Here is a 22,613-nt window from a genome sequence, read left to right on the forward strand (position 1 = left end):
GGGAATCAAGTTACCCTTCTTTAGCCAAAGAGTATTGTAGCCAATATCTACAGTATTCCTGTTTGTAATTTCTCATTTCCATTAAATGAGCTTTATTTTATTACACTCAACTCATATTTTATAACTCGTCTTCAGTAATGAAATGGGTTGTAATGCCTGATACATATTAATTAGGGAGGCGGCGACGTCTTCACAGATGGTACGTGAGCCTCCTGTTTCATGCTCAGGTTTGACCCAGATTGTGCGTGAACTTTTTCTGTTCAGTTTAAAAGTGGATATGAGCTCCTGTCCTCAACAGAAAAGAACAATTAACACGTTCATGAGTTATAGCTCAATTTATAGTTATATTATAATGAATAACCACTTGCTAATTTCATAAACTATGCCTCAACTGAAAATGTTAATAGATGAAAATAGTAGTTGAACTTTGGACTGACTATTAAATTCAAAATATTAGATTTTATAAAAGAGTTAAACCCTTGAGGAAACATCTTATTTTCATATCATTTTCAATATTCTGTTAATAATACTATACCATCTAAAGCATTTCAGGAAAATACTGTAATAGCATAAAAACACAGATTGTTTATAAGTTAAATTCTGTCTAGTTCTGCCAGATGATTCTGATAGAAATTCAGAAATACTATCACCAATAATTTACTTAAACATAGAGTATTCACCAAACTCTATGTGTGGAATGCACTATTAGGTATTAGTGGATATTAATATCTAGACAAAAATAATCTTAGTTCACAAAGATGATTGAATTTGATGCTAGATGTGTAAATAGAATAGTGGTTTATAAATTTATGATCCATCTTTTTAATTGGGAACACTGAAAGACATTGAATATGTATACTTGAATATTATAGCTTGTCCCACAAGAGTTTGAATATTGTAAGAATAAGAAAGGTGCCTTTATTTTTTTCTTAACTCTCTCACAATTCTTAGTCCTGCATATATTTAGTGAATTAACCTCTCAGAAGAAGATATACAATATATGACTTCAGTGCTAACAGACATCCAACATAGATCTACATACCTATTTTAAACATTTTATTAAAGTAATTCCTTGTTTCAAAAAACATTTTTACCTATCCTTGTGTTTAATCTCCAAAGAGTAAACAAGTGTACTTTTTAATGCAGTGTAGCTCTACTAAAAAATTTTCCTAAGCTTTATTGGTCCTTCGAGATATATGTTAAGTCTCACTTTTTTTTAACAAACATCGCTAAATACTCCGTCTGGATTTCATCTTTCACCCCCATGTATGCACAGGTCTTTGCACCTCCAGTATAGCATTAATCACAGTCTGCATGGCATTGTATGTGTGTGTGTTGTTGCATAGATTTCAGTGGACGTGCACATGCACAATTGCCCATCACCTCTAGAAGATTATTAAGTGACTGCTAGAGTATTTTTCCCGTTATTGATTCTTCAACAGTACTGGGATTAAAACTCAACTTCTCTGGGATGGAAAATTCAGAAGAGTCTCCCCCAGTGATATATTCTGATTTAAATTAAACATAAAATGATAATAATAAGGCTAAACAAATATATACTGTGGAAGTTCTCCTCACTTGTCAAAACCTCAGCCACATTCCTTGAAACCTATATGCTAAATGAAGTGCTCGGTTTTGTAAAGACTCTGCTGTAAACATTCTACTAATCATGGGTGTCAAAAGTTGGATTTTGTTTTTTGGTAAATCTAAGGTAGCACTTTATTTTCAGGTTTGAATAGCTTTGCTCTCCTGATACAGTCATTTACTTGCAGTCACAATATACAGAGCAGAAAGTAAGTTTGGTTGGAATTCAGTAAGAAAAATAATCTGTCTAATCCTAATGGATGGAGAGTTGCTTTATAAAAATATTGGTCTTGAATGTAGCTTTTGTGGGTTTCCGAATGGTTGAAATTAACATATAGTTTCAAGTAGCCTCTATGTAACTAAATTCAAAGAAAGTATCATTGTATTTTAACGTATTTTTTTTTTTTGGCCAAAAAACATGGTATTGCTACCAGAATATTGATGTAGAAAAAAAACTATTTCATTTTATTTTCATTTCCTTGCATAAGATTGTGTTTACAGTGTCATTATCCACGAAAGCCTTCCATAGAGTATTTTTTTCTTGTAATTAAAACAGTAGGAATTAATGACAGGCTTGGGAAGCTTGCTGTTTTTGTAATAATGAATTGGACTATTTGAATGGGTAAAAAATGTTAATACAGTGATTATTGCAGACTGAGCTAAGTCTTCTCATAAAAGATAAAAGTATTAAATTTGCATTAAATGTTTTTAAAATGAAATTGAATACTGTGAAGCCATATAAAGGTAGTCCAACTTTGCCAAACATTATTACAATTGTAAAGAAATATAGAAGTTATGATTCAAATAAATTCTCCCTGACAGCAAAATAAACCCACTGATTTTCATAACCCAAGGTGACCAGTTTCATTAAATCCATATATTTAGCTCCTTGGCTTGTGGGCGTTACTTCACTGTACTACTCTTTCAGTGGTTGATAAAAGGTCTGTAGTCTCCCTAAAGTTAGTGTTACTGGACTGAAGGGGTTCATTTGCCTGCGTGCATCAAAGCTCAGTAAGACACAAACAGGAGTTTGCAGCCAAGAAAGTAAAGATTTATTAAGGAGATGGAGCCACGGCCAGAGCCACAGGTAGCTTCTGCTTCCCGATGGCTTCTAGGGGATGGGTCATAGAGAGGAAAAATCATTAATTGTGGTGACTAAGGGAGTTAGGGTCGTGGTCAAGGCCATGCCTCTGCTGATTGGTCAGCACTAGGGTAGCGGGTAGATTCAGAGAAAGCAGTGACTGTTCATTTACTTCTTTAAAAAAGCACATTTTTGTTGTTGACCGCTGTTTCTCAACTCCTTGCTTACCCCAAGTCCACTGCAATCTGCTGGCTTTCAAAAAAGACACCAATACTGTGGACTGGATTGTGTGTCCCCAAATTCATATATTGAAGCCGTAACCCGCAAGTGATGGTATTTAGAGGTGGAGGTAATTAGGTTTAGGTAAGGTCATGAAGGCGGGATTACTGCTGTGATGAGAAGAGGCACCAAAGATCTTGTTTCCTCCCTCTCTGCCACGTGAGAGCACAATGAGAAATTGGCCATCCGCAAGCCAGAAAGCTTATCAGCCTCCAGGACTGTCAAAAATGAATTTGGGTTGTTTAAGCCACCCAGTCCCTGGTACTGTCTTATGGCAGCCAGAGCTGCCTAAGATAGATTTTGCTACTAATAATGGGGTGCTACCGTAGCAAGTGCGTAGCTATGGGGAAGTGGCTTTGCATCTGGGTAATGGGTAGAGGCTGGAGGAGTTTTGAGGTGCATGCTAGGATTATGGATGACAAGGGAGGTACTGGCGAGATCTCAGATGGAAATGAGGAACACATTATGGGAGAGGAGGAAAGCCAGTTCTTCTTATCAAGTGACAAAGAACTTGGTTGAATTGTGCTTGTGTTCTAGTATTTTGTGAAGGGTGGATAGAACTTGTGAGCAATAAAACTGCATATTTGCTGAGAAGACTTTTAAGCGAGGGGGACCCAAATTTTGCCATCCCCAAAACGTGTCTTTTGGGAGATTGTTTTTAAGCTGGCTACCATTGAACAGACACTATTCTAGTTTTACATTTACTTGCTCATCTAATCTTCATATCAACCTACGAGAAAAGCAGAAAGGCACTATTATTATTCCCATATATAGATGGAAATACCGGCAAACTGAGAAACTAACATAGCTAAGGTCACACAGATAGCTGCGTACAGGGAATGGCTGAGCTGATGCTGAAGCCTGGGGAGCCTTGTTCTAGAGCCAACATCCATCATTGTACTCCACTCTCTTTCAGCTGTCAAAAGTGAACTGAAGTGGGCTGACAGTGACCCTTTAAAACATGGGTTGTGGGATGTGCATTTTCAACTTTCTTCTATGTGAGGCATTAACTGTATAATCTGTCAACTGGAGAGGAATGCAAATAAAGAGGACAGCTTTCAGATTCCGTTTTGGCAGGATGCATGAAGAACACCCTGATTTCCCTACCTTTGTATAAAAATAGATAGTATTTAGCAAAAATCCAAAGTTTTCTGGAAGTAAAAATATTTGTTAAGCAATTTGCAACTTACTGTGTGCAAGTAAGCTTGAAAATTAGTAGGTATTTGATATCAAAAAAAGCAAAGGAACAATATGTTGAAAATCATCACTATCATTACAAAATTGCTTCCAACAATATTAAACATTTATTATCCTTTTTCTATCTTCTTTACTTTTAATTGTTATGAGACCGTACACTTGTGAGAGTATTTATTACTGCTGTGCGTGCCTTCTCTGCCAACCTGTTGATTCAAAGGCGATAGATAAAGTATGGGTGGATAGGTGCAGGAGGGAAGGAGGAATCAATCAGTGGACTACTGTTTATTGGCGTCTGAAGTGTGCTGGAATTGGTAAGTGTGAGGAGGGGTAAGCTGAGGTATGTCATCTCAGCAAGAGCACACCATTCACAGCTCCAGAAAGCTAATCATTCGTAAGAGTTTGAAGCAAAAGAATTGAAAGATGGTCAGGTTAAATCTTGAACTTTTAGGATTAAAACAAACCAAAACATAACCTTCTACATCTATCCCTCACTTTGGTGTTTAATCACCATAAAAATAGCGTTACAAACTAATCAGGTTAGTAGATGAGTGCTCAATTAGGAATCAGATGTATTTAAGGTTCTTTCCTACTCTTAGAACTGATAACATTGCATAACATGCTGTATAGTATTTCCAAAGCTTGACCATAGAAGACAGTCTAATTTATAAATATAAAATATACATTCTTTCTGCTTTATAAAGTAAATTTGATCAAGTTATACACAGAAAATTGTTTTACAGAAATGCTGAATAATCTCAGGGTTTAGGTTTAAGTAAATAGATAGATTGAGTTAAATAGGGAAAACTGGACATTATGAAGTCATATGATAGGATGACACAAGCTACTTGGGAGTGACGGAAGGCTTTATGGAGGAAATGACATATAATTTGTGATTAAAGAGAGTGTTACATTTAACCAGGTCTGTCTGAAGTATGGTAGGAGGAGTGTAGCAGTGCATGGTGAGGGGGTGTTTCAGGTAAAGGGAACAGTAAGTGCAAAGACAAGAGAACCAAGAGAATGTTTAGATTGGCTTGGGCCCTAGCGTTCCAGCTGAGGCATCTGAGAAAGAAGCTAGAGTGACAAGCAGAGTCAAGTTGCTTAAGGACTCTCTTTGGCTACAAGAGAGAAGAGGTGATTCAGTGCATGCGCACGTGTGTGTGCATGTGTGCACATGTGTGTTGGAGGGTAGTAGAAGGTGATGAAATGACAGGAAGTGCATGGGGGCAAAGATACCAGCATTTTCTCGGGGGCTCAAGCTGAGGGTTTAATGACTGCAGGTGTCAGTGAAGAGTCTCGAGATAAAGAACGAATAAAGTATTTATGAACATCTGTGAGGCTCCCTGGGGAACCCCAAAAATACCTAGAAAAGGTTTCTAAGGGACAAGCAGGTTGGGCCTAGAAATAGTGACATTTGTGTTAATTCCTGTGACACAATCTGTATGTGTCTCTGAAGACAGCGGAAACCCAGAAGACAACATACCAGTTAAAACAGGGACAGGTCATCCTCCTTCCATAATTATGCCATGATATCTGACTCTACTATGATGATGTTAAGCTAGAAAGTGAGCCAAAGCAGCTGTGAGGGATTGAGATGAAAACTGAAAGCTCTGGTTCAGACCCTTTTGAGGATTTTGCAGAGGAGCCTGGGTGAAAGCAGACAATTGGGAAGAAGCTAGCTGACTTCCCATGGGAAGTCTGTGGGTACCACCGTGTGAGTTTTACATGTGCTGGGCAAGTGTTTGCACCATCGGAACAGGTCCGTGGGCACCCAGATAAGACAGAGGCTGAATTGAAGTGAACGACATATGTTACATGTGGACACTAAATTGGTTCAAATCACATGAGAGCGCTTAGTGTTCTAGAAATTTCACCTTCTTTTCTTGGGAAGATACTTATTTAAAAATATTCAACAGTTACAACTAAACTCAACTGCCTGAACTCATAAATGTGTAAACCACACTTAAGAAAACAGTCATTGCATTTCTTTAGTTCTATATGATTGCAGAAGTTTTGCTTTGTAATGAGGATACTTCATAAAAATTGATATAATTATCTTAAGAGGGAAAATTGTAGACATAGTCCCACTAATTGAGCCTTATGGCTTTCAGACAGCAGATGCAAGTCTGTGAAAGTACAGAATACTAGGAATGATCTGTTTCTGCTCAATTATAGCTAAGGTGTCAGATATTCAACCTCCTCCCTATAGCGTTTGAGTGTATTTGCACAGTATGTATGCTCAGAGAAAGGCTCAGCTTCTATCTAGAGGTTGCTGTATTAATAGGTTGCACACTTCATTGATTTTTAATTAATTTCTTAAGAGACACAGAGGGTAACTACTACAGCCCACATATATCTTTGTTCTCATTGCAATCCACGTCTTTATTGATCAGCTGCCTAAGGAGCAGAAGTAATCCATTTTAAGTATACTTCTCCGAGAGAGCGTGGACACTCTACAATTCACTCCTCCCACTGTAATTATATTGGCAAGAGGTCAGGGAGAGGGGAAAACGGGAGTGTGGTTAGTGCTCTGTTGATCCAGGCCACTGAGCTTTTACCTGCAATTTATTTAGTAGGAAAGCGGTGGCTTCTCACACATGCTTTTTAATCTTCCTTTGTTTACTTGTTCTATTTTATTTTAATTTATTATTTTATTTATTTTATTTTATTTTATTTTTTCTGTTCTTTAAGAGAAGTTTGAGTTCCAAGGCGGCTGACCTGCAAATTCTTCCAATGAAAATTTCCAAAAGTTTGTGTAGGGTGGTAAATGAAGGTTTTGGAGAAATATTTGAAGAAAATGTAGGGAAGAAGAAGAAAAACATTCTGCTATCACTGCTAGCTTCAGACATCCGTAAATGGTGCCTGCATTCACTCCCCCTGGTATTCCAGCATCACCTTCCGCGCCTGGCCTAGTGCTGCAGGGCTTGCTTTCCTCCATCCCATCATAAATATTGTAGCCTTTTAAATTTATTTGTTCCACCTACAAAGACAAAAATCGCTTCTGCTTGGACAGCCTTACAAAATTTTGGTTTTATCATTTATTTAATGCAACTATAAACCTGTAGTTAAATGGCAGGCAATCTAAAAATTGTCAAAAATACATAGTTCAATTCATAAACAGTTGGTTTATAAAATGCCTCCAGAGGTACCACCCTAGGGGAACCCAGCAAAACTAAAGAGATCTGTTTATAAGCCTTAAATGGTTATTATGCACAAGAGCTTTCATTTCACTGAATTCTTAGAGCACCGCTTGTTTGTATAATAATCATTCAGTTACATGTGCTGTCTTTGGTTAGTTTCATATAGTCTATTGACTATAATGGTAAAATTATTGCCTCTGGAGTCAACTGCCTTCAGTCAAGTCTTGTTTGTTGTAAGCTGTGTCCTGCACTAACCATGACCCTTGTGCAAGTATCTTACTTCTCTGGTCCTTAGTTGCCTCATCTTGAAATGGAAATGATAGTAGGACAGATCTCTTTGGGTTCTTTTGAGTTTCTAATATAAAGCACTTAAAACAGTGCTGTGGCTCAAGGTGCTTAAATAAATTTTAAATATACATAAACATACGTAATAATAACATACACAGTTATATTTGTCTTCCCCATATGATTTCAGTGTTCTCAAATAATAAGACACATTTCTATGTTGTATCATCCATAGTGACTGTTGCTATTATTATGTGTCCAAATTTTCCTATGCTAATGTTAGTGCTGATAGCATATTATTTATATGGTTCAGCAAATTTATAGCATTGCACAAATAGTGTAAATGCTCAATTCAATTTGTGCAGACATGAGGTGAGCTTGGTGCCCATCAGTAGGGAAATAGACAATAAATTGACAGTGCATGCCTGTGTTCTATGTGTGTATATGTCTGAGTTTGTGTGTAGAATTTAATGCAACAATGAGAAGCAATAAACTGGATTACATATAGCAACATGTTTGAATCTAAAGAAAGCATAGTGAGCAAAACACCATCCTATTTAAATTTAATACTATTTATATATTAGAGATAACAAAATCACCTTTTAAAAAATATAGATAAAAGTAAATAAAATATGGAGGATGGATTGGAAGGGTATGCATTAAACACACTTTCGTATATATTTATGACGGATAGAATAATGAGATTGGTGTGGACAGTGGAAGGAAACAATGATAATATCACACACATGAATTACAGAATATGATTAGCTCGAAATTCTGTGTTCCTGAGACTGTAAAAGAAAACAAAGAAGAAAGTCACACACATTGCCTTAGGTTGGCTCCCAGAAAACGGTCTCTGAGACTGATTTGCATGCAGGATGTCATCCTGTGAGTGTTCTCGGGAACAATATCTGTAAAGCAGTGAAAAGCAGCATTAGATTCAGGGAAAATTTGGGCTATCGTGAAATTGTAACTGAGGTCCCATCCAACCCCATGGGGTACCCTGGAACCGGAAAAGCTTGTCATATCCAAGGGGGGATGGCCTTTGTAACCCTGTATCAACTAATTACTGAATGTAGCTGCCTTCTGTGGAAGGGGGGAACTCCAACAACGTGACTCCCTTCACAGTTGGGTTGGGGTTGCAATGCCTCAGAGCTGATGCAACCTTGACGAGAGCCATCAGCAGCCAACACAGCCAGCAGCTGGGAGCGTCAGTACTTTGGTCCTGCAGGGGTTTCTGGGTGGCACATCACAGCATCTGCTGTATTTGTGTGTGCGTGTGCGTGTGCGTGTGTGTGTACACACATGCGTGTGAATGCTCTCATCTGGTATTGGCATTCTGTGAAAAACGTGTTTCAAATAGCAACAAGCAATCTTTTCATTGCACATTATTAAAATGACAGAAATTCTGTTGTCTTCAATATTCAAAAGCTCCTTAAAAACTGCAACCTGGCCGAGTCTCTTGAAGATCACAGGTGCCATTGGAAGAGGTGAGAATTAACCACTATTAACTCCAGGCCAGCCTCGGACGGCCAAGTGAACCTGCTTCCCGCCCCTGAGAAGCGACAGGAGAGCAGGCAGAGGCGAAGAGCGTGAGAAACAGAGGCTCCCTCCGCAGGCACTGCCGAGTCCCCAGGGCCGCCTACCCTTTTGTCTCCCGGTGGTCAAATAGTATTTTTAATAAGAGAGATGAAGCCGAGGCTGTCTGTTTATTTAGCAAACCAGGGTATCTCAGAATATTGGGTGCTCTAGGTGTTTTACAAACATATGGCATTGACTCCTCAAGGCGGTCCTCGGGGTAGATCTGCCGTTATCTCCAGTCAGTGGATAGGGAAAGTGAAATACGAACAAGCTGACCAAGGTCATGCAGCTAGTAAGGAGCCAGGTTTATCTCTAGTCTGGCGCCTTAAACGTTGGTGCACTGAACGGTCTTCCACTAAAACACATTCATGGCTCTTGAGCAACATTGAAAGGGAGGCATCTGGTCGACTTCATTCTTTTCTGTTCTCTGTGTCCATTGTTGGACCGGAATTTAATATTTTAGATAGATATATTTTACAGTTCCTTCTATCATGGAATAAAAATTTAAAGCTAGAGATCACTTAGGCCAGTCTGTTACTTTTATAGGAGAGGTAAAATGAACCTAGGAGTGATGTGTCCGAGACTCCTATCATGCAACAGTCAGCTCTGTGTTCTTTCTGCTCTTCTGTGAACCAGCTTTGGCTGGTTGAGAAGACTTCTTGGTTGATTCAGTTACAGAGCCCCCTTAGTTTCCCTCATTCACCATTTGGATAAAGTCAGTTACTTCATTAAAATATGTCCCTTTCTTCCATTGAACACACTCATCTCTTTAGCCCTAAGAGTAGAGAGAATTATAGTTGGATTTTTTACTCAGGGATAGAATTGCTTTTAGAAGGAAAGGTAGAAAAGAGGAGTGATTTTCATTTGAAGCCAGCTTTCCTGAAACTTCCTGTTATTAAGAAAGCTTCAGGTTATTAGAATGAAAACTGAGAAAAAGGAAAAAAAAAAAAGCACTCTTGCTAACTCCAGAGATTAGTGCCTGTGAGAGCTGAGTGCAGCTTGAAATTTTTAGCTCCACACGTTTCATGAAATTGTCGCATGGTCTGTATATGGGAAGCAAATATTTATTGTCAGAAATAGTCTGTTCTCTCTTGACTTCTGTTAGCTTCCTGCAGCTGGGCAGAATACATTTTCACATTGAATTAAAACAATAATAATGCGGGTTTGCTAGACAGCCTGACTCAAATATCATAAGATTGAAAAGAAGGTCATTGCTAGGTGTTCTTCAATACCAGTATTGTAAAATGGAGTCACTGATTTTTTTTATAGAGCAGTTTATACGAGTTGATTCTTACCAGAGATTAAAACTTTAAATTCAATTGTAATAAAATTATCTTTGGATTTTATATTAAAGTGCATTTCGGAAAGTCAGGAGTAATATTTGACTTTTCCTAGCTAGTTTGTATGTATTGATGCACATTTTAAGAGGTATGAGAAAAACAGAACATAAGTTAACATTCTTTGAAAACGTATTATAGCATACAGAGCAAGTATGAAAATGGCAAAATTATGAATGGTTTGGGTAATGGTAAGTTCTGAATAGTTTCTGTAAAATCAGACTCATAGCACCTAGATCAAGAAGTAAACAAAATGCCCCTAAAACACAGCTACCAAAACTTCCCCTCAGTGCTGAGTGATAAAAGGCAGATACTTTGGTACAACAGATCCACTGTTTTATTTACTCATGGAAAATATTCTCCATCATTGAAAACTTTCCAACCTTTCTTGTTCACAAACTTTATTTTCACTAAATGCCTGAATTTGTAATGTACTTATGGAGGGCACCAAATCTTTTAATACATTCCTTAAATTTTCTTCTCTTTAGATGACAGCATCCCCAGGCAAATCATTATTAAAATAATACTTTGAACAGCAATGATTCTCAGATTTTGATCTACACATTAATAATGATGAGTAGGTTATGGGTATATCTATCATCATTTGCAAACATGTATTGAATACCTACTGTGATCTATTAGTTGAGGTTCACAGATTTTCTGAAATAGGCAATTCAAGTTAATGAGGGTAAGAGATTCTTGTGCACACTAGGACTATTTATATCCATCTATGGAACAATAATGAAAACATGCTAGTTCTGTACTTACTACATGCCAGTTACTATTTAAGTGCTTTACATATATTAATCTATTTAATCTTCACCACAACCTGTGAGATAGGTGCTGTTATGGCTGTAGCAGAGATAAAGAAGGTGAGTGACAGAGGTTTTAATTAACTTGCAAGAGTCACACAGCTGGAACATGGCAGAGCTGAGGTTTGATTCAGGCAATTGACTCCAGAATCTGCGCTCGAACCCACTACACATCCTATATACCCTGGGGCCAAAGCAAGAACCGAGTTTCCAATTTACACAATTCACATTCCTGCTATTTATAAAAGATTCTATAATTTAGCTGTATTTTAAATATAAATGCAAACAACTCAATCACCTGCATTATGCCCTGAGTGTCAGGGAAATATCTAACATTTTTTTCTGCAAAAGTACTAGAATATTTTAAAGCTATATGACTTCACTGTGTACATTGATTTCTACATGCCCAGATGACCCTGTGACCCATTGAGAAAGGAAGTAGGTTTAAATGTGCAGACTTGGGTCCCACTGCAAGGGATCAAATCCATGTTCTCCCACTCATTAGATAGATGACTTGGAGCAAGTACCTTGGCCTCCCTTAGCCTTGGTTTTCCCATATTTAAAATGGGATGAAATCAGTATGCATCTCATAGGACTAAGTTAACCTACCGATGTAGAAGTGTTTAGTTTAATGCCTGCCGTGTTCTAAGTACTCAGTCAGTGTTAGCTGTGGTTGTCACTGTCACTGTTCCCATAATGTGCTCCACCTGAGCTTCCATGGTAAGGACATGGGAGTTGCTACAGGGCAGAGTAAGAGGTTTATTTTTAATTAATGCAGCATCCCTCTATCATAATGATTCTTCTTTAACCATCCTTGAACTTTAAGGGACATCAGTTTATTTTTGTCTCCTTTTAATAACTGTCTGCCTCCATAATTGCATCACACTCTGATTTAAGGAGTGATTTCATTTTGAAGGAATCTAGCACAGAATATGACTCTAATGAGAACTTCCAGTAAGAAAATCCTATCTTAATGACTGTGATGTGGAGAAACCTGTAGTTAGCAATCCATAGACGATTCAACACTCTAATTCAGGATGTGAAAATAGAACTAAGGTGGCATTCAAAATTAAGGATTTGAAAGTGTGCGTCTGTACAGTGATGTTTCATAGTTACACAGCAACCATACAAATGTACTTTGATGGTTTGGTAATGACATAAATGCTTCTGTTTGTATTTCTTTTATTTCTTTTAATGGTGGGCGGGGAAAATCGTATAGAGATTATCATCTGATTTCCTGAATTGAGTTTTCATTATTTTGAAGAATATACTCTTCCTGGATAAATATTATTGAGGTTCAGGATACTGTATGACTTGCTGAGGTTTGTGTATAGAGTTTCAAAGACCTTTCAGAGTTTTTGAAATTTTGTTTGTAATGTAGAGTGTGTCATTAGCCTTGGTGAGTGTTAGTTCCCTATTGGTACAGCATACACCATCATTCCTGTATGCTGAAGAAATATATACATGGTATTTCCTTTAGGATGATATTTAGTTATAGGAATCATTATTTACTATCCTCTGTTATTCAGTCAGTTACCTGGGATAATTATTTTATTTTATAAATGCACCTGGAAATTATCTGCTTCCTAACATTCCTTCTGGCCTAGTTTAGTTGAAGATTCACACACTCTATGTAGGAGCTGGATGGATGTCATAAAGCATAGTAGCAGAAGGGTGGGATCCTGAAACTGAAGACCAGATGCCCTCAATGGGGTACATGTAATAACTAGCTAAAGAGGATGTTTGAACCTTGCCCGGTATGGGAGCTAAAAACATATACATATATGAAAAACGGATGTAGCTCGTGGACTGCCTATATGCAACCTGGATTTTACACTCTCACCCCTTTTCCTCTGGATTGTGGCAGTGGCTCCTAACTTTAGCAATATTTGTGGCCCATTTAGGCTCTATCCTGGCACCAAGACACTATCGATCATTGTCTCACTGTCCTTTTTAAATCAATTTCTGCATCACCACATTGAATGCTGCACGGAATGCAAGGCCAAGTTCTCTACCGTAGGATGGATGGGATGCTTCTTGGATGTAGCCTCTTCTTAGTTTTTCAGTTTCTCCATTCACCGCTCCCTTTCCCTTATTCCTAATTTTTCAGAAATACAGAATTATGTCATTGATGCCCTGCACTTGCCCTTTCTATCTGCAGTGCTGCTCTCATCTTGTCCAACGGGTGGCTACTATTCAAACCTGACTTGGGGCCGGTATCTCTCTGAAGCCTCCCTCTCATGCAGGTTTGCTGGGCTGTGCTACAAACGGTCCTTACGATGCAGCTCCGCTTAAATGCCTGCATGCATCACACCGATCCACTCGAGTTTGTATTCCACATCTGCCCACTTTATGAATTTAACTCTGTCCTCCTTTAATGCATAGACTTTGACCCTTTTTTGTCTCTCTGGTGTCTAGCACAGTGCTAGGCACATAATATGCATTTGTGTTCTATGGTTGTGTGTGGGTCTGAATATTAACCTGTTGCCAATACACTTCCCATATTCTGATATGAAGGTGGTAAAAAAGAATAATGAATGTTATTGTGGACATTTCTTAGAATGACAAAATTAATGATAATAATTTATCTCTGAGGCAATATATATTTTTTTGATCCTTCAAGTCACCTAAGGGCTGCCTGTTTTCAGATTCACTTCATTCTAGGAATTTCCAGTTTGGAATAATCAAATAGAAAGCAAGTTTAGGAAAGAGGGCAAAACCCCCATAAATCCCAGTCGTGGGCTGATTTCAGAGAACACTAATACATGCGGTGTCACCCGGCTACTGACTGATTGGACCATAGCCGCCGCTATCTCCACTGGTGGTGTTTCATGAACATTTATATAGAGTTTGGCTCATGATGCTGTCTGAAGCAATCTTCTCTTTACACTACACTGGGTACACGGTTCATAATTTTTTGACCTGTGTGATTTATGTGTCTGTTTTCCACAGCTTTTGTTTTGATATCAGAAACGTTAATCCTTCAAAGTCCTTCAGTTGTAATGTTAACTGCCAAAAGCATTGATTTGCAATTGGCATGAGAGTATGCGTTAACCATTTATAATAATTCTGATTTGCTTTTGAATGACAGCTTTTTCGTTTTGCCACTGAAATCCTCCAATAAAAGATCCCCCCTAACTCTTTAATAAAACTATGTTTATTAAAAAAAAATATATTCACTATAGGCCTCTGAGTTCATTTCCTTGGTTGTATATCAAACTTTTCCATGAAGCTAGTGTATAATGATTCTTAGTTTCCCTACTACTGAGGTAACAATAATTATTGCTTCTATGAAACTTTAACAATCTGTGTAGATACTAATATATATGTTATGTCTACATAGATGACATATACATATAACATATATGCATATTTCTATATGTATGTATCTATACTTATAGATACATATGTGTACGTGTATATTCCAGGGTGAGCCAGCTATATCTCTTGTTAGCAATCAGCAATATATTTTACTTTTAATTACCCTGTGTGTTTCATGAAGTCAACATATTAAAGGCTAATTTGAGGTTCATTAAAACTATGTAATTTCACTTGTGTGTTCTTATAATTACTACTAATGTCATCAAAGCCTTTTTAAAATTACAGACGTTTAATGACTCTAGGGTATACTTCATTTTTTGCATAATTAATAAGAATAATCTAATTCTTCAGCCTTGATAGAATCTATGATTGTGATTTTGGCACCATTAAATCTTTATACGAAATACCTTTTAAAATTATGTGTAGGTGTATTTGTTTGGAGCAGGTATATATGGGGGAGATGACATGACACAGGAGTTATTAAGAAGAAAACAATTAGGGATATGTGGATCGGTCCAAATGTATGCTAGCTTATCTACTAAGACACCTGCACACCTCAGTGATGAAAGTGTCTGCAAAAGAATATCAAGTCTCTCGGGGGGAAATGATCTAACACTTAGCTTGTGTGCAGGTAATTTATTCTTCTTTATAGGAATTCTGGGAGAAATGGCCAAAAGCTGTTTGTCATTTGCTTTTCTATCCCAGGTTTTTCCCCTCATTTTGAAAATATTCCAGGACTCTGCTTCACTTCGAGAAATTAAGCATTTTAAACTGAATGCTAAGAAACTCCTTTTAAATCAACAGAAAAGATGAGGCATTAACTGACTATCATTGGGGAACTTGGTGTTTTTCAGGGAATGATGTATCTGGAAGAAAAGCGGCTTGTTCATCGCGACTTGGCAGCCCGAAATGTCTTAGTGAAATCTCCAAACCACGTGAAAATCACGGACTTTGGCCTAGCCAGACTCTTGGAAGGAGACGAAAAAGAGTATAATGCAGATGGAGGAAAGGTGAGTATCTTTTTGAGAGTAATATTGCTTGTAGACTCAGCATGGTATCCTTTTATCTCCTTATATTTTATAGGAAGAACCCAGTAAGCCTGAGGTTTAAGAGATTATGAAATCTCCATTCTACCATAGGCATTCTCTCCTGCCCAGAATAAAAAATATACAGAGGGAATATATAACCAACTGCTATTGCTCAAAGGTAGCTAAAATAAAACAATGCATTTCTGGACCCATGTGGTCCTTTTGTCAGTCCAGTGTTGAAAAGTGGGTGGATCGCTAAGGGTTCCAGAAATTTAACTTTAATTCAGGGCTGTAGAAATTGTTCTGTTGACCCTAAAAGCATGGGACCGACTCGTATAGAGGATACAATTTCTTGTAGACTAGAGAGAAGCTCGGCTACTACCTAGAACCGTAGGCAGATCGACCATCCTATTAACTCCTAATCCTCGAAACAGATACAACAGATTCCTCTTATCTGACTTTTTTTGTTTTTAGTTTTTATCATAGTGCGTGAGTTACCAATTTATTTTATTTATTACCGGACTCTTTCCACTAGGATTTAACTTGCTGTATCCCAGGGGCCTGGACAGCCACAGCTTCTCCTGACCTCTGGGACCCTGTAGCCTTGGGCCCTGCCTGACAGCTGCGCCCCTGCCTCTCTGACCCGCCAGTGGCCGTGCCGTGGCTCTTCTTTTTTCCCACTCCCTCACTCTAACTTGCCATCCTTGGCTAACCAGCCCATGTAGCCTTCACGTGCAAGTCCCTCAAGCTTGACCTTGGGAAGCTTAGATCAGGACGGGGCAAATGAAATGAACAGATGCAGCCTTAACCTTGGGTGACCCAAAGCTAATGCTAACCAAAAAATTGTTATTCACAAGTCATATAAATAAGATGTTTATTATGTGCCTAATTCATCATGGGCCATCCAAATATCGGTTATAAATATTTTGTAGTGATAGGATTCCTAATGCTTAACATCGATTTTTATATTAAATTCATACATAACCATATATATTCAAATATTATCACAAGGAACAAAGACACAGAATTTATTTTTTTAAAAAACAACTGCAGTTTTGTAGTATTATCTGGCTTTTTCCTTGATTTTATTGGCCTCTTTTGCCTCTTTACTACCCCATTGCCGCAGCTTGAGACCGCAGCTTTGAAATTCACTGCAAGATTGCACAGGAGGAGAAGTCTATAAATCACATGACTTCACTTGTCTTGAGAACATACAGCTGTAAGATTTGTCTAAAGCAAGATTCATTATAGCTTTAAATGCCTGGTAACCATTAAGTCTTTATCAAGCCACCTGTGATTTCAACTTACTTCTTTAACACAATGTCCGTAGTCCATGAAGTCAGTATCTCCTTGCCCACAGGGAAATTATTTTCAGTGTGTCTTCTGTTCCCTTTCACTAAGTAACCATGATTCTGTCCCAGCGTTACCTTGGTATCACCTTGGTGAGCGGCCAACCTCATGATTTCAAAGGCCTATTTAGTTTAAGCTTTTAACTGCCAAGTGGAAGTGTTTGTCTTTATTCCATAGAGTCTAGTTCTATTTTCTGCTACCTAGTGCTGCTCTCCATAGTTGAAAACTCATTCTGCTGACCCATCATCAGGAGGGCATGTGAGTTCAGTTGTTTTTCTTGTAGTGATGGGGGATTTGTACTGACTCTCTCACATTCTTTTATATAATTTCTGTACTGAAAATGGCACGTGTTTCCAATACTGGCTAACCGAGATGAGGGCCATCATTTGGGGCTGAGGCAAAAGCAAGGCTAACTTTGGAAGTTATCATGTTAGGTGTTTTAGTGACCAAATTATATGAAAGGAAAAGGCAGGGGGCAAGTGTGGAAAGAGTCTGTTTTACTGGTGGCCTGACACTGGCCTGAGGATAACTGAGAATTCAAGGAATCTCATTTTTGGGGGAGGAAATATATGACCCCATTTTTAGAAGCACATGTGTTGATGTTTTTATAATTGTAAAACAGTATTAACTAATGATTTAATTACTACATCAATTAAGAATTATAAAAAGTGATACTTATTTTGTTATTTTAGTTTTCATGGTTTATGAAGATTTTTAAAAATAAATATATCTTTGGGTTGGTTCATTTTAAGAATTTTATAAATTTCAATTTATTTGTTTCCTGTATTGAAAACCAACATATTTATATTTTCAGTACGCACGATCGAAAGATGTAATTGAGGTATGACTCACATTTAGGAAATCAATATAGAAAATAGTTTTTATATAACTATAAAACTTTCACATTTTATTTCTCTATAGATGCCAATTAAGTGGATGGCTCTGGAGTGTATACACTATAGGAAATTCACCCATCAGAGCGACGTGTGGAGCTATGGTAAATAAATCTTCCCTGTAAATTAAAGCATTCAAGACATAAATAAGTAAATTAGGTCCATGTAAAATATCTTAAGTCAAATTATTGTGTTGTATTGTAAATCCTGTTTATAAGCCTTGCTTTCTCAAGGAATTCACTCTTTCCTTTTCCATTAAGAAAAAACAAAACTCTAATGGTATTGTTACATGCCTTTTTTGTTATTTCTTGGTTCTCTAAAAGGTAATATATTAATATCTTGGTTGAGTTGTCTACCATAACCTTTGGGTTGGTAGCAATCGCCTGATCATTTTGACAGAAAAAAGAAACAGTAAATTTTAGTTTAGGTACAATGTCATAGAATCTCACGGCCTTAACTTTCAACAACTCTTTGAAAGCATAACTTTAAATGCAATGAATATTTAAAAATGAAGAACTTTTTTTCTTATGGGAATTTCTGTTCTATAGTAAAAAAATAATAGAAGTTATTGTTATAACAAAGAGCAATTACTGAAAGCAATTAGGTGAAGTAGTAAATGTGAGGAGAGAGATGAGAGAGAAGATTGCTAATTGCAGCTTTGATTTTAATTTACCAATACTTTTGGAGTAAACAGGTATGTTACAGAGCAAATAATATGAACTGGAAAAGAATGATTTTTAAATTTAGAAAATTTATTTAATTGCATTTAACTGAACTGTTGAGATGAGCTACTTAGCATCTGTCTGACCTTTTACAACTTAAGTCCAACTAGGTATTAGTAAGAATGAATCAAAGCCTTTTCTAAGTATAAATATACCATATAAAACTAGTATGCCTTACAAATTAAAAGAACATTGCCTATTTAAATAAAAAGGTGGTAGTGGAACTTAAAACATGGTAGAATTTACTTAACTCACTTTTAAACTTAGTTTTTATATTTTCTTTTAACTTTCAGAGAAAATAATTAAGCCATTCAATCACTAAAGCACTTACACCTCTTTTGTAGTAAAGCATAAATTATCTTTCAAAGAATTAGACATTTCTATAAAGTGGTTGTCTCCCCGCACACATGTATGCCATAGGAGGTGTTAAAATTTCCACAAAGGCCTCATGTATTCTGCTCAGCTTAAAAGTAGGAAGTGTTGTGTGTTTGAGATTTAGGCAAGTACAGAGGAATTACTGACAGACTTATTTGTTAAACTGCAAGGATTAAATAAAAAAATTAATTTATCATATAATATATATGATAAATTTACATACTATGTGATATGCATTAATATGTAGATAAGCATTTATATATTAGATGATAAAAATAAATTTATATATTATATTTTATATGATAGATTTATATATTATCATTTTTAAATTTTTCTCTACTTGTGTTTCCTTGAATTAATGTGGCAATCTGCCGCAGACAAAATTTGAATGACTTCTAAAAAAGAGATTATGTACTCTCTTGAGGGTGGTTATGGCTTTTTTCAAAGGTATGTCAACCTAGATGCATAGAAACAATAGGCAGGGCTTGCTTAAGACAAAGATAAGCCTTTTACTAAAGAAGTTATATTCCTGGGACATGACTACCAACTATGACCTCCCACTTAGGAATTTATGATCAGATCACCCTGTGAGGTTACTTTCCATAGAACACCTTTTTTTGTTTATATAAGCATTATGCGCTTTAAAAAGACCTCATTTTGAGTAAATAATTTATTACAGATGGCCGTGGAAAAGAAACCACAGCCGTAATTAATACATTTATATTAAAAGATACCTGGATATATGCATCAGTGAAACTTCACTTGGTCATACTATTGTGCCCAGATAGCTATTTCTGAATTATAGTCTTTACCCTTAAAAAAGCTGTACCTTTTTAATTATATAATTTTAGATCAGAATAAAGAAGAGATCTGGAATGTATATACTTTTGCTTAATTCAAGATCATTATTATTATCAATGCTGGCTATTTGCATGCTAATATTTCAGGTGTTCTCTTTTACCAAGAAAATCAATGTTCCAGTGATGCAAGAAAGTGATTTCATTATCTAAAGAAAAAAACTATCATTAATTCCTTTCAATTTTGTGATCCCCACTTCACATGTTTATATCTTACATAGGGATCATTCTTCACTCAGGTTCTCACGTGTGCTAAAGAATCAATCTGTTTTTCTTCCACTTGTTCTCTTTGCATTAGTTACAAAGAGAGCCACAGTTATTCAGCATAACGAACGATCATCGTTTAGGAACCTCAGTTTAGCCCTTAGGGCTTTTAATAAATAGCCAAGATGTTAATCTTGAATTTAGTCAATACCGGATTTTACCTGCAATCACATTTACTCGGTACTGAGTACACATGTATATAGTAAATAAATTGTTGTATAGGCTCTAATGTGGTGTAGTGACACTTAACTTGGGTCAGCAAACGCTAGCATCACTTGCAAGTAATAAATGGGGAACAGACTTTTTATTCTGATATATACTCTGAATAGTCTCTGCTGCCCATTAAAACTTTCAAGACAATAATAAGAGAATTGAATTTCCCAGGAAGCTTTTGCCGTTGGGTGTCTAACAATGGGCACAGGAATCAGAAGAGCCTTTCTTGAACCTATCTTTGATTGCCCTCTAGGGAGCATTCCTTTGCCTCTGGTGTAATGCTCAGTTGCTCACAGTGTGTTGTTAATATGCTGACGTAAGAATTTGATATCCAATTTAGGAGTCACCATATGGGAACTGATGACATTTGGAGGAAAACCCTACGACGGAATCCCAACCCGAGAAATCCCTGATTTACTAGAGAAAGGAGAGCGTCTGCCGCAGCCTCCTATCTGCACCATTGACGTCTACATGGTCATGGTCAAATGTAAGATAGCAAAATAATTTTACCATCGCCACCATCGTTCTTAGTAAAATAGTGGCTCAGATTCATCTGCCTGCGTAATGTCTCTGTACATCGGTAAATACAGAAGTTCAAACATAATTCGGGGAGGAGCATGCAAACGCCTGTAGTTTTGTGATCGTTGCTCAAGCGAAGCAATATCATGCTTCTGTGCTATGAAGTCACGTTGTATGACTGACTCTCAGTGTTCATTCCACTTTGAGTCCTGTCGTGTCCCTGACAACCAAACTGTCTTTCACAAAGAGATGTAATTAGTCACAATATTAGTAATTTTTATTGGAAAGTAGCAGACTAACTAAATGATCTAAATATAAAGAAAGCAAGCTTGCCACTGACAGCAAAAAAGAAGAATGAAAGGGAAATAGGTTCTTGGTGAACAGGAAATTAGCGGGGCAGAGGGGGAAGCGGGAAGAAGGGAGTTTGCATGCAACCCAAAGGTTACGAATGTTTACTTTCGTCAATGTGATCATTTGTTTACATCTAACTCTCTCCTTTCTGCTTTCTATGCCCAGACACGTGTTTTGGAAGCCGAGGCTCTTAATTTAAATAGAATTAGGAAAGTCTCTGGAGTTTCTGACTTAATTTAAGTGAGATTAGCATTCGGCGATCTTTCTTGTGTAATCTGGGGTTCTCCCCTTTTGATTTGCGCAGGATTAGCAGAGACACAAACTGGTGAAGGTGAATGAGCATCTTATTAATAAGAGACTTTGGACCCAGGTCTACCTGATTTATATTCATGACATGTGTGATACATTCTGACAGTGAGGGAAGAAATAAAAAATGTGCTTTCCAGCTCAGGTCAGCTTGCCCTTTTCTCTAAGCACAGTTCTATTTACTCAATATTTAGTTAGAAAGAAACTGATACCTCACTGTGAAGTTAACCTTTTTTGGTTCCAATCGTTGCAGAAACACCTATCTTCTTATTAGCATCTTGACATCAAAAGCATTTTAAAAAATTGTTTTCAGTGGATGCATGTAGAATAAATATAGAGTGTTTCAACTTTGTTAGGAGAGAAAAAATTCAGGTGTAATTAATAATACAGGGTGCCCTCCAAAAATGTATACACACTTTAACAGCTGATAGCTCAATTGTGAAAATGAAATGTATTTTAATAAACACTGCCTCTATAATTATTCAAAGTGTATGTAGACATTTTGGGGGGACACCCTATATATAAAAATGACACCCAAAGGCTTCCCAGAGCAAGAATAAAAATTGAACTCCTGGAGAAAGGAGAAAGGAGCTTTATAGCTTTATTGGATCAGGCATTGATCAGAGTCATCTATGGAAGAATATTTAAAAACATGCACACATTATATAATTTGATCCCATGGCTAGGGATGATTTAGATACTTCATTTAGATACCCTGATGAAATAATGAAAAATTAGGAAAACATTTTGCCTAATAGGGAGTTTTACCTCACTTTTAGGAATTTTAATACTTAAGAAAAGGGTCTTTTGACAAGAAGATCAAGGGAAGCTTGGCGCTTTTATTCTTGTCATCTCATCAGCTACACAGAGCCTGGGGAGATAAGACCCACTTTATCTAGACTCCCAGCTAAATAATAATGCACACTTTGAAAAATGCTGAGAGTATTTTTATTCTGAAAAGGCTAGTGCTAAAATAAGCTAATGGCTAGTGCTGAATAAACATTAACAATCATTTTGCATTATTTTTCTTGGTGTTTTTGTTTTGTTTTGTTTTTTCCTATCAGGAAAAATTACCATTAAAAAGTAGCTTTCTATTCCATTTTTCCCTTTGGTGCCAGTAT

The 22,613-nt window shown here is 36.9% G+C and overlaps 1 protein-coding gene across 1 annotated transcript in view; it reads left to right on the plus strand.

Annotated features, from left to right (window-relative positions):
- The window catches only part of ERBB4 (erb-b2 receptor tyrosine kinase 4), a 796,211-nt gene that overhangs the window by 741,378 nt on the left and 32,220 nt on the right, over nt 1-22,613 (plus strand). The window contains exons 21-23 of the mRNA XM_016196749.2: nt 15,469-15,624; nt 17,914-17,989; nt 20,657-20,803. Of these exons, the coding sequence (XP_016052235.2) occupies nt 15,469-15,624; nt 17,914-17,989; nt 20,657-20,803 (379 nt within the window). The remainder of the gene's footprint in view (nt 1-15,468; nt 15,625-17,913; nt 17,990-20,656; nt 20,804-22,613) is intronic.

The sequence above is a fragment of the Miniopterus natalensis genome, chromosome 8, assembly GCF_054644295.1.
Source record: "Miniopterus natalensis isolate mMinNat1 chromosome 8, mMinNat1.hap1, whole genome shotgun sequence".
In the NCBI taxonomy this organism is placed as follows: Eukaryota; Metazoa; Chordata; class Mammalia; order Chiroptera; family Miniopteridae; genus Miniopterus; species Miniopterus natalensis.